Here is a 13,216-nt window from a genome sequence, read left to right as displayed (position 1 = left end):
TTATCTGTGACACAAATGAACTTATCTATGAAACAGAAACAGACTCACAGAGAACAGACTTGTGGTTGCCAAGGGAGGGTGGGGTCAGGGAGGGATGGAGTGAGAGGTTGAGGTTAGCAGATGCAAACTATTATATATAGGGTGGATAAACAAGGACCTACTGTATAGCACAGGGAACTATATTCAATATCCTGATAAACTGTAATAGAAAAGAATATAAAAAAGATGTATATGTTTAAATGAATCACTCTGCTATACAGTAGAAATTAACACAATATTGTAAATCAACTATAGTTCAATAAAAAAGTACTACCTCATTGGATTGTCATAAGGATTGAATGGGTTAACACGTACAGTACTTACATGTTACGTTAGATACTATGTTTTTACTCTTCAGTAGCCAAGAGTACTGCACACAAGGATGATACTTTTAACTGTATGTTAAATGGATTCTTTGCTTATCTTACCTGAGGAGAGTACTTTGGCAGACTCCCACTCCTACATTATCTTTTTTTTTTGGTGGAACGTGGGCCTCTCACTGTTGTAGCCACTACCGTTGCGGAGCACAGGCTCCGGACGTGCAGGCTCAGCGGCCACGGCTCACAGGCCCAGCCGCTCGGCGGCATGTAGGATCTTCCTGGACCGGGGCACGAACCTGTATGCCCTGCATCGGCAGGAGGACTCTCAACCACTGCGCCACCAGGGAAGCCCCTACATTATCTTTTGAAGCAAATAGGTAGGAGGTAGTAAATATAATAAATGGTAAATGTACAAGATGTTCAAGACCTACTATCAATGAGGGAAGAGGGAAAGAAACAAGATGCCACTGAAAGCAGAGAGAGTGCAAGTCTAAGGAGTAGCTGGAAGAGCTGCAAGAAATCAAAGAGAACTGTTTTCTATGAACTAGATGATCATCGTCTAGAAGGCCCAACTAACGGCATTTGCTACCAGCCTAAAGTTTTCTTTCTTCTCTATATACCTTTTGCTCCTGCTTCCATATCATATCGATTGCAATTAACATACTCCACCATATCCAAACTCTTCTTTGGGACCTTCCTATTTCTAGGCCTAAAAACAGGTAGTTCAGCATTAAGTATGGATTAAGTCCAATTGACTGGAATTTCCTGCAATCCTTGCATATTAGAGCTTCCCGGCCAAACACATTACTGTTAAGTCCCCTACATACGAACCTTCAAGTTGTGAACTTTCAAAGATGCGAACCTGCCCTGTATGCCAGCTGTTGTACTGTACTATTGTACTTTCCAAAGTACTGTACTGTAAGATTAAAAATGTTTTTTTTTTATTATTTGTGTGAAAAGTATTATAAACCTATTACAGTACAGTACTATATAGCCGATTGTGTTGGGTACCTAGGCTAACTTTGTTGGACTTACAAATAAATAGGACTTAGGAACACGTTCTCAGAACTCGTTCATATGCAGGAGACTTACTGTACTTTCATTATAATCTGAAAAATATATTTTAAAATGCCACCTTAGACCTTATTTTCTCCAAGTCTGGCAGCACTTTAATGGCACTTCATCACAGTTGCCCTAGGCCAGAATGAATGAGGTATGTTTCCCATCTACTAGTTCTAGACTCCTTTCCTCTGAACTTTAAACTTTCTGCTGAAACGATGACTGCATAAAAGCCACATATCAAGGTAAAATCCAAATGGTCTTACAGCATATTAACACTACCTAGAAGGTCCTAGAAATTATAAATTATTTTTCCAAAAATCATAATTCCAAAATGCCTACAGCCGAAGTCATGCAACAGAACCTTTACAAAGAAATGGTACACTGGTAGTCACAATATTGTATTCTTCGGGTACCATCCAAACCTTAAGAAATTAATTGGAACTAGTCAACCTTGAGGGGGAAAATTATCCAAAAATAACCCAAAGGGACTTCCCTGGTGGCGCAATGGTTAAGAATCCGCCTGCCAATACAGGGGTCACAGGTTTGAGCCCTCGTCTGGGAAGATCCCACATGCCAGAGTAACTAAGCCCGTGCACCACAATTACTGAGCCTGCGTTCTAGAGCCTGTGAGCCACAACTACTAAAGCCCGCGCCTAGAGCCCATGTTCTGCAACGAGAAGCCACCACAATGAGAAGCCCGCACACTGCAATGAAGAGTAGCCCCCACCCACCGCACCGGAGAAAGCCCGTGCACAGCAATGAAGACCCAACGCAGCCAAAAAAAAACAAAACAAAACAAAACAAAATAGCATGAAAGGTCAATTTGAAAGAAGAAATTGATCAAGTAAGTAATAATCACACAAACTTCCTTAACCAAAAGACAAACATTTCAATGACCATGGAAATAGACTAACAGCATTAGAAATCGGCAGTAGTCTGACCAAGGAATTCTTATCAGAGATAAAGATTTTATAACTGTGGCTCTTAACCACGAGATGCTGTGAAAACATGGTGACGCTTGGGGGTGTTGTTACAATAACATGGAAGGAAAACCAGGAATGAGAAACATCAAGTAGTATCCACAATCCTCCACAACAAAGAACCGTCCCATCGAAAAATGTCAGTAGTACTCCCTAATCGAGAAAATTTGAGTAAATGAACTGGTAAGAAAACTCTAGTTAATGATGGCCACTCTCCAAATTATACCCACAACCTTAGATTAACTTCAGATATAAACTAAAATCATGCAACATCTAGCTTGAAAGAAACCAATTCCCTCACCTGTGAAAGTAGGAATTTGACCCACCCATGGCTGTTACATAACTATTAAGAGGTAGCCTTCTGACTCCAAGTTCAGTAAATATTTCCTGGATAGTGTACTGAAGGCATCCACATCTCCTATGGATCATTCGTCTACCACCAAAAACTGCCTACCCAAGTTGATTGATTCTGAAGACCAAAAGACATTTCTGACACTTCTGGAACCTTAGAACCCAACACAAATTGTGCAGGGTATACCCTACCAGCAATATTCAGCTCTATAAATCTAAGTCAACATTCTTCCCCCAAGTTAACTCCTTTGAATGTTCCAAAGGATATTATTAAATGTGGGAAAAGGTTTACATAGGACATACTTGGGAGATGTAGTATGCAGTTTCCCCAAAATCTGAACACCAAACCTACCTCACAGTATATCTTTTAGGACTATAATTATATAAAACACACTTTGCAAAACTGTGGAATTAACACTATTGAAGATCTAGGAATATTCGTAAGTTGTCCAAGTACACTTCTTCTACCCTAACCACTGCACATCCTTCGGTAAGACCTTGCTTCATTAAACAGAACTTCTCTCAGCCTGTGAAAATTTTGGGGTGGAAGGAACATACTTCACTTAATCCTCTTTGCTACTCAGATTTGGTGGATTTAAGCTGGACTGTAAATTGCAATTCTGGTTAGATTCTGGGTATGGAACCTTGCTGCCTCTGACATACTCAAATATAAAATAACAATAACCTGAGACTGAAAATGATGAAAATTAATAAGTCTCTTAAAAATCTAGTACAGGAAAGGAACTCAGTGCGCTCCCTTTACAAAAACAGGGAAAGAAACAGCAATGTCTGGGAAGTCTTACCAATATATCTAGCTGCCCCATGCCCTCTAATCCTAGCTTCAGGAAGGTACACTGAAACAAAAAGAAATTTTAAAAAATGACTGAAATGAATACAGTATTTTTAAAACAAGCTCTGGCCAGTTTTATTAAAGAAAAATTGTGCATGATTTACTTTTCACCAGTCTGTTCTGGCATGCTTCTAATGATATCAGAATCACCTAGAAAATAAAACACAATAATTTTACAATTCATTTAATGTCAACAGGTAATCATCAAATTAGCAATTGTTATCTTCAAAAGTTATTACACTAGCTGTGCTACCATTTCTCAAGGTTGATAGGAAACCTAGAGTCACAGACATTTCCCACATAAGATTCATCATGTAAATCAGACTTAGTTTATCACCAGCATTTATAAAACCAGACCTAGGAAAAGAACTAGGTCCGGGGACACATGCATGGTCTTAATATAGCGAATGTTTAGCCTGCCCTGATTATTACAACATCAGAACAGCGAGAATATTCGCAGTATTTTATGAATTAATTAAAAATTCGTAAGTTCAAAACATGACATGTTTTTGTAGGCCCTTCTTTTTCTCAACTTAATTTTATCCATCTGTTCTCAGGCAGCCAGTAAACGTTCCTTTTTTCTACCGTTTCACCTGATTATTCTGTCCCTTTATAATTTCACCTTTTACCAGGGCCCTGAAGTCATCATTTCTTAGGTGCTGCATGAAATGAAACTCATGATCTCAAAGTAAAGAGAATTTCATTTATAAAAAAAGGTAATTCTGTACTGACCTTCATTATCAATTCTCTGTAAAATAAAATTACAGGATATCCCTTGCTGTATCCAAATCCTCAACATCTGAACTTAGAAACTAAAGACATTTGTATAGCAAGAAATACTTGTATTACATCATAAAGGAAAAGAATTACTTTATGATTTAAAAAGCATACCTGGATCAATGATAGCAAGTGTGCATACTCTGTAGTATTTTCCACACGCTGTGCCCAATTCAATATTATTGCCACTGTAGTGATGGACACCAGTTTTGGCCAACATGGCATAATACTCTATTTCAGATTTCCTTTGGGAACCAAAACAAGGTAGATAAATATCATACCAAGTAACACAGATTAAATGTTACTTCTCTCATCAGTTCTAATGTTGGTAAGGTCTTCAAACAGTAAGCCAGTTATTACTTTTAAAAACATTACCATCATTATTCAATACAAATCATCCTTCCTTGGATCCCTTACAAGGGATGGGACAACCAGTAAATACCTGTGCTTGTGGAAAAGAGTAGAGTACAAAATAAAATTATCATTTACTTAGCATTTACTATCGCCAGACACTTTACATTATAAAATTCCCATGACAACTTCTAAGCCGTTTCTATCACCCTCTGGTGCTCTGAAACCTAGATGGAGAGTGATATTACAGGTATACCTCAGATACTGCATATTCATTCCAGACCACTGCAATAAATCAAATATTGCAATAAAGCTAGTCCCAGGAATTTTTTGGTTTCCCAGTGCATACAGAAGTTGTGGTTACTCTGTATTACAGCCTATTAAGTGTGCAACAACATTATGTCTAAAAAAGCCAACGTACATACATTAGTTAAAAAATACTTTATTGCAAAAATAAATAAATTAAAAAGCTGCCTATCACCCGAACCTTCTGGGAGTCGCAGTAGTAACATCAAAGATCAGTGATCACCATAACAATAGAGAAAAAGTCTGAAATATCTCGAGAATTACCAAAATGTGACATAGACATGAAGTGAGCAAATGCTGTTGAAAAACTGGAACTTACAGACTTATTCAATGCAGGGTTGCCACAAACCTTCAATGCGTAAAAAAAAACAAAAAAAGCCACCCCACGGTATCTACGATGCACAATAAAGTGAAGTGCAATAAAACCAGGGATGCCATATGCTTGCACTTACCCAGAGTTAGCAGTTTTGTGTCCACTAAGTAGGCAGACGTGAATGGTTTTACGAATTTGAAGGGAGTCCTAATACACTGCTGCCACTACTCACTCAAAGTGTGCAGCCGCAGACAAGTAGTGCCAAAAGGTGCTTGTTAAAAATGCATAATCTCAGGCCCTAATCCAGATACATTAAATCAGAAATTGCATTTAAACCAGATCATGCGTGACTGTGTGCATATTCATGTTTGAAAAGCACTGCTATAGAAGGTAAGCATGAAAGGTTTGGAATAAGACCAAAGGTTTGGGAGGGGATGGGATGGAAAAAAAGAGATCTCTCCAGGCTTTGCCAATTACCTACAGACACTATACAAAATGCTGTGAGGTTATGTATTACCACAGAAAATCAACAAGGGAAAGGGACTGAAAACACGGCTTATATTCTGCATGGTCCAAGTTTCTTTAACTTATTTAAAATACCCACTAAATTCAGTTTCAAAACAGTGAGGCAAGCAAAAACTGGGTGAACTGGGAACCTGCAGCTCCACAGGCCAGCCTGAACTTCTCTGATCTTAGCTTTTCTACAAGTTCATAAAATGAACCTCTTTTAAAGCATCTTAAAGTTAAAAAAAAAAACGACCCAAAAGGCAGGACACATGGACCAACAAATTATGTTTCTGCGCTGCCCTCAAACTTGGACGTTCTCTGGTTTTTACCCCTTCTGCCACGCACTTCTCCCAAAGAGAACCTCATACGAGGAGAGAATATGATGAGGGAGAGAAAAATCAAGAGCCCAAAATCAACAACCGTTAAATTATTCTCCAGGTGTCCCTCTGTAATACAAAATTTTACATGATACCCAGTTTATGCTACCCAGATTGCAAGTTCACATTCCCGGATATTCGCTCACAACCAATTTGCAGTGGGCGACAAACATACTCAGGTTCTTTCAATTACCTCAAGGCTGGGCAGTTGTTGGCGAGGATGACCAGTTTCGCTTTGCCGTGCCGGATCATTTTCAGAGTCTGCTTGTACCCCAGCACGTACTTTCCACTTTTCATAACCAGTTGGAGCCTGGAGTTGATCGACTCCAGTGACTTTTTCTACAAAGCAAACATGTAACACGGACTTGAAGGCCTTGTTTGTAACCACTTAAAACTGGATCCAGCTTCCTGGAAGCTGAACCCCTTAATAAAACCTCCGCAGAGGGTCCCAAATCCCTGGGAGAGTCCTTCGGATTTATTTTGGACCCCTACAAAGCCAGCGGACACGCTGTGCGCCCATTGTGCTCGGACCCGCCCGCCCCGGCCGAGACTCATCTCTCCATGTGAACAGGCTTCCGGCCCTGGCCTGCTACACTCACCGTCTTCTTTGCGGCCACCATCTTCCTGCCTTAGGCGCGAGACGCCCCCAGCCTAGAACACAGAGGACAAGACAGAAAGTTTAGGATGCGAAGCTCCAAACGGCAACTCCCTGGACTCCCCGCGAGGCCTAAACCTCGGTACGGAACAGCCTACTCACCCACTGCAGCCGCCAAGATGGCCGGAGAGCGAGAAAGGAAGGAAATCCCACAATGCCACGCTCTTCACTTCAGGGCTGAGACCCCGTGACCGGAAGCTGAAGCAAATCACAAGCGGAAGGGGCGGGGCAAGAAGAGAAGGGCTGATGTGGGTATCTCTAGGGGCTTGGAATTGGTTAGGGAGCTGGCTGGTGCTGTTCACCTGCCGGCTGCGGGCCGTAAACCTCGCCGTCTGTGTTGTTCCGCTGCTCATAGCTGAGGACTGAGGAACGTAGAACCGGACGCGAGTTGGAGAAACCGACTGAGAGTGAGGCGGGAGGGGCGGTGAGAAGAGGCGGCGGCGGCGGCGGCGGCTGGACCTCGGTCTTAGCGCCGCTGAGTGCATCTCTGCCCCAAGTCGGGGCTCTTGAGGAGACTCGGGGAAGACCGGGGTGTGCCGCAGCTCCCGGGTCTACCCTCTGCCGTCGGTTGCGCCGGGGCTGAAGAAGCTCCGTGCACTCCCCTGCACTCACCCAAGTTGCCTGTACAAGTTGTCAGAGAACGGTGGCGCCCCCCTCTGGCTCCCCTAAACTCACCTCTTTTGTGGCCTGTTAGTGGGAACTTGTAAGCCGAATTTTCACTGGGGGTGATAACAGGTCTAATTAAAAATCTTTTTGTTGTGAACGTTGGACAGATATCAGTAACGAATCATTCAAAATACTAGGCACAGAAAGTCACCACCACACACACACACGCAAAAAAAGGTAAAATCTGACCAATAGGTAAGCTGTCATCGTGTGTCAACTTCTAGGAATCTATCCTACATTCTCATGCCCAAAGACATGAGAATAAGGATATTTAGTTCAGCATTAATTTTTAATAGCAAAACAAAAATAGAAACATCAAATGTTCATCATTCTTAACCAGTATATATGTTGGTATATGCATAGACAATTCAAGTCTGGAAAACTAATCATCGGAATGTAACTTGGATGAGAGATAAGAGTAGGTGGTGAGGAGAGAACATTTACTTTTACTTTGTATGTTTCAGTACTGCTTGAATTATTTTACATTGTATTATTTTACAGCACGCATTGTTACGTAAAGAGCTCCTTTTTAATAAAAAAAGTGGTTGTTTTCAATAGAGCTTGTGAAACGTCAATTATATCTTAAAGCAGTATTTTTCAAACTATGGCTCCCAGATAACTTGATTCAGAATCACCTGGAATTCTGAGTCCTGGGCCCCACCCAGGTCTGTGGAAGAAATCTTTGGATGTAGGGCCTGGGAATCTGAGGTTAATGAGCAGCCTCCACGATTCTCATATATAAATTTGAGAAGTCGAGAGGAATGAAATAGCCTAGTTGGTTCTGAGGCATGCATGCTTAGACAGAGACACAAACTAATGATGCCTTACACTTTTATAATGAGCTCTATACTTTGAATGCTTTTTAATATCTACTTTCCCTCAAAGTAATCAGGCCAAATATTACCCGCATTTTAGAAAGTATATGATTAAAGCACTTGAGGTGACTTTCCTCGGTGCTTTTCATTTTATAATACCAAATTTCTGGTCCTTAATATATGTCCTCACTATATATATATTTTGTTTTGTTTTCTTAATGTCCTCTCTCTCTCTCTCTCTCTCTCTCTCTCTATATATATATATATTTTTTTTTTGGTACGCGGGCCTCTCACTGTTGTGGCCTCTCCCGTTGCGGAGCACAGGCTCCAGACGCGCAGGCTCAGCGGCCATGGCTCACGGGCCCAGCCGCTCCGCGGCATGTGGGATCTTCCCAGAGCAGGGCACGAACCCGTGTGCCCTGCATCGGCAGGCGGACTCTCAACCACTGTGCCACCAGGGAAGCCCCGTCCTCACTATATTTTAAAGAAAGGCCTTAGGTGCTTTCTCACAGGGATCTTACCATGGTTGTGTACTGGAAGCCGGGGAAGCCCAAAGTACTCATTCATCCATACATTCATATATATGAACCATGACCACAAAATGTTTGAGAATTCTTCCTAGGGTATCTTAACTGATTTTTGCCATATCTTTTTGGAGATATATTTAGGTTCTTGGTTTTTCTATTTAATACCTGCAGGACCTTGGTCAAATTGTCTAACCTCTCTAAGCTTCAGCTTCCTCATCAAAAAACTGGAATAATAATGTCTACCTCATGGTATTGTTATGAGGATCACAGTAAACGTAACGGTGTATGAAGCACCTAGAACAGGGCCGTGTACATAATAAGTGTGCAGTGGATGTTAGGTCTCTTCCTCAGCCCCACTCCTATCTCCCTAACTCCCCACTGCAGCCACCCATCCACAGCTTAAGTTGTGGTTCACCACATTGCAAAACCCAAACGCTAGGGGAAGAAACACTTGCCATGCAAGAACGACAGTCAAATCCTTTGGCTCATGAAGATTTTGTAAATATTTCCACACTTGTATTTATTAGAGCAGGAGTTGGCAAGCTTTTTCTGTAGAAAGCCAAATAGTAAAGATTTTAGGCTTTTGGGCCATATGGTCTCTTTGGCAACCACTTAACTCTGCTGATGTAGCACAAGAGCAGCCACAATACGTAAATGAATGAATTTCATTCATTGAATGAATGAGCACGGCTGTGTTCCAGTCAAACCTTATTTACAAAGTCAGGATTTGGCCTGCAGGCCATACTTTGTTGACCCCTGTGTTAGAAGATTACTATTACTTTCGTTAAAAATAGCTACTTTAAGTCACGTCATTATTCTAAAGAGATGTGTATTGAAGTATTTACAGATGAAGTGTCATAATATCTGCAACTTACTTCCAAATTGCTAAAATAAATGTAAATAAAATCCTAAAATAAATGTAGATAAACAAGTAGGTAGAGCAAATGTAGCAACATGTTAACAACTCTTGACTTTACAGTGCGGGGGGGGGGGCGGGGGGGCGGTGAGGTGGGACTCCCCTGGTGGTCCAGTGGTTAAAACTCTGCGCTTCCACGGCAGGGGCCTGGGTTTGATTCCTGGTCAGGGAACTAAGATCCTGCATGCCCTACAGCATGGCCAATAAATAAATAAGTAAAACTACAGAAAAAAAAAAAAAGAATATTTTAAAAAATAAAAATGAAAAACCACATGGGGGGCATACAGGTATTCATCGTACTATTCAACTTTTTGTGAGTTTGAAAATCTTCATACCAAAAAGTCGAGGAATTTATATGTTTCAAGAAAGGACTTTGCCATTCAGACATTATTTTATTTTTTCTGGATGCTAGTCTGTAGCATTTCAGAGTGATTTAGAAAGAATACCAACAGGTAAATGTGACAGGACAGAATTCACACAAGGCTCTCTGGTTTTCCTTCCCCAAAATCACTGCTCTAAATTTCTGAGAATTCTGCAAACACCTGCATTTATTGTGCTTCTGGTTTTTACTTGCTATGAGAATGAAAAGTGACAGGCTGCATTCCCTGTTAGAGCAAATACCAACAAGATCATCTGCTATTCATGGGTTCAGTACACTGGCCCATCCCCTTATTGTTAAGCAGTTAAATCTATCATATTCGTTGTCATAACTCAGCCTTCATATTCTTAAGGCACCCTGGACATTAAACATGCTCAGAAATAAAGCAGGGAGAGGGAGGGATTGTGAATCCAAGTGAAAAGACCCTGTAAACTCAGTGAATGTTGGTGGCCTTTCAGCTAGCTAAACATACATACACTGAGACATGAATTCTGAACCCATAGAGGACAAGAGGGAATGAATGCCACCTATTCCTCTCCACCCTTTCTGCCTCCACAATAATGAAGAATCCAATGTATTTCTCCTATACCCCTTTCTGTTCAGACTGGGAATGCTCCAGACTGCACTGCGTTAAAAATAGGGCAGAGAAACACCTTCTCCTATTTTCTTAAAAATAATTTTTCCATTCTTCAAAATGGGTATATTTTTATACTCTTGCATACAAAGAACCCAGAGCACTTTATTCACTATTTTACTGTGGAGGAGTGACACTTTTGGAAAGTAGAGTAGTTTTACATTTCTTAGAGTCAGTTTTTGAAATTTCAGTGTTAAATGAGATTCCTGTGTTTCTAAGGGTCCACAAAAGTATGACATTTTACGTTTTATTTTTAATAATTTGAAAAGTCTAACATATACTTTTATTCTTAATAAAGCTATAATGCACAGGCTTCTTTTTTTTCTCTTTTAAGTAAAATTTAATTCCGTAACACTGCATGTCATGCTGATCAGAAAATGTCCCTGATTACTTAAAGGAGAAATAGATAATAAATGCAATTTTGTGACAACATCATAACATGGGTATGTCAAAGAAAAGTGATAAAAGGAGTCCTTGAAGGTAAAAAAGATTTATGAACTATGCCTTCAAGATGTAACACATCAGCCTGTAAAATCACAGTATCAGTTATGATTCCGTATTATCAAGATAGGACTAAAGGAATAAGGACTGGTAATGGCTAAGAATGAGTGAGGTCTGGGAGAGGGGAGGGAGAGTAAGCATTATATCTTAGCTTAGATACTTATTTTGTAAGCAATAGAAACAAGTTAGCCAGTTAAGCAGAAAAGGAATTTATTCTGTAGTTCACCAAATGAACAGGAAGCCTGGAGAGCAAGAACTGGATCTGTGTATACTGGTCATGGGGGAGGCACAGCCATTTATTAGTCACTGGTTCAGAGCACACTCTGCAAACCTCAGGACAGCATCCCAACTTTCAAAGGTGCTTCACCTTGTCTGTGCCATAACTGAGTGCCACCCTATCATCCTATAGGTTTGGCTTCTTCTGGATGATGAGGTATATGGAAAGACCGGTAAATCACATAGAAATTAACCCATTACCTTGCTTGTCTCATAGTAAAGTGAGTTCTTTGATAAGATATGATGCTGAATGTAATGTCTTGATGGATGTGTAATGGCTTGATAATACCATCCCCTAATTGATGGTGTTGGCAGAGGCATGATGGGCAGGAAAAGCAAATTTAATCCAGTGTGTATTACAGTAAAGATTCTCTACTGTCCCCAAAGAGGTCCAATAAGTCTTCTGCAAGCAAGATCTTCAAAGTAAGGATATCATTTCAGAGGCTTACAGTTGGTTACTCTTGCTGCTGCTGGCAAATCAGGCACTCAGCCAGGAAAACCATGTTAAGTGGTGTGAGCCCGTACATACCTCTATCCTTGTCATTTTATACTTGAGCCCATTGAGCAAGCATTGGGGTGTCTCGTGAGAAAGATCTCCTAACATCCGTGGGGCATCTGATTATTACTGTTCACCTGATTATAAAATGCTTCCTCTGAAAGAAATGGAAGAGACCATGACTTGACTAACAAGTTATCTCTGAGGCAAAGTAAGATACCCAAGTCAACTCCTAAAACATAATTGATGGGGAAAAGGGGGAACTTACCTGGGCTCAATAAGCCCTGGTTTAGCACGAAAGCATTAAGAGGCAGAGAATTCCAAGTCATGTATTTATGTTTAATCTGTGAGTGATTGCATTCCTTTTTGTAACAATGGAGTTTTGAAAATTTTCACTAGCTAAATAAAATGTGGCTTTCACTTAAAAAAAGAAAGAGAATCATCTGAAGTGGGAGCCTGCTATGAGCTGACTTGTGGCCCACCCCAAAGCCCTATGTCGAAGCCCTAACCCGCATAGTGGCTCAATCTGGAGACAGGGTCTTTAGGAGGTAACTCAGGTTAAATGAGGTCATAAGGGTGGAATCCTAATCTGATAGCACTCTGGCTTTACAAGAAGAGGAAGATCTCCCCCCCTCCGCAACGCCCCACGTGATGACACAGTGAGAAGGTTGTCATCCATAAGCTAGAAAGTAAGCTCTCACCAGAAACCACATCGGCCAGCACCTTGATCTTGGACTTCCTAGGCCCCAGAAGTATGAGAAATAAGCATCTATTGTTTAAGCCACCAAGTTTATGGCATTTTGTTATGGCAGCCCACACTGACTTCTACAGGGCCTTTTGATAACATTTATATGAGAAATATTTCCCAAATCTAGGCTTATTCAGAAAGGTCCATCCACATTCCTCCTTTAAACTTCCTGGCACAAATCCTGTATTCTCAGTTCTTGACTTGGAATCCAGCCAAATCATTAGCCACTTTCAAAGTACTTCTCTTTCCTTGTAACCCCAGGTAGAAGGTAAGGAGAAGAATCACAGTACATATTTGTAATGTTATGAAGCGTACTTCCTCAAAGATACCCAGTCTCCTCTTCCTACCAAGGGATTTGTGAACCGACTGC

At 40.9% G+C, this 13,216-nt stretch overlaps 1 protein-coding gene across 1 annotated transcript; it reads right to left on the bottom strand.

Annotated features, from left to right (window-relative positions):
• Positions 1-3,650: 3,650 nt before the first annotated feature.
• RPL30 (ribosomal protein L30) lies at positions 3,651-7,057 on the bottom strand. Its single transcript, XM_079901994.1, has 5 exons — positions 6,991-7,057; positions 6,833-6,884; positions 6,427-6,572; positions 4,494-4,624; positions 3,651-3,752 (listed from the first exon to the last, which is right to left on the bottom strand). The coding sequence occupies exons 2-5, from the start codon at positions 6,851-6,853 to the stop codon at positions 3,703-3,705; spliced, it is 348 nt and encodes a 115-aa protein (XP_079758120.1). The 5' UTR covers positions 6,854-6,884; positions 6,991-7,057; the 3' UTR covers positions 3,651-3,702.
• Between the last annotated feature and the right edge of the window lie 6,159 nt (positions 7,058-13,216).

The sequence above is a fragment of the Stenella coeruleoalba genome (genome assembly GCF_951394435.1).
Source record: "Stenella coeruleoalba genome assembly, chromosome: 17".
Taxonomy (NCBI): Eukaryota; Metazoa; Chordata; class Mammalia; order Artiodactyla; family Delphinidae; genus Stenella; species Stenella coeruleoalba.
The sequence above is the reverse complement of the archived record's forward strand: the minus strand, read 5'-3'. Positions and strand labels throughout refer to the sequence as shown.

Coding starts and splice junctions, on each gene's coding strand:
- RPL30 (XM_079901994.1), bottom strand. CDS start 6,853: ATGGTGGCCGCAAAGAAGACG. Junction 4,625..6,426: donor AACAACTGCCCAGCCTTGAG/GTAATTGAAAGA, acceptor TGGTTCCCAAAG/GAAATCTGAAATAGAGTATT. Junction 3,753..4,493: donor ACTTGCTATCATTGATCCAG/GTATGCTTTTTA, acceptor TTTATTTTCTAG/GTGATTCTGATATCATTAGA.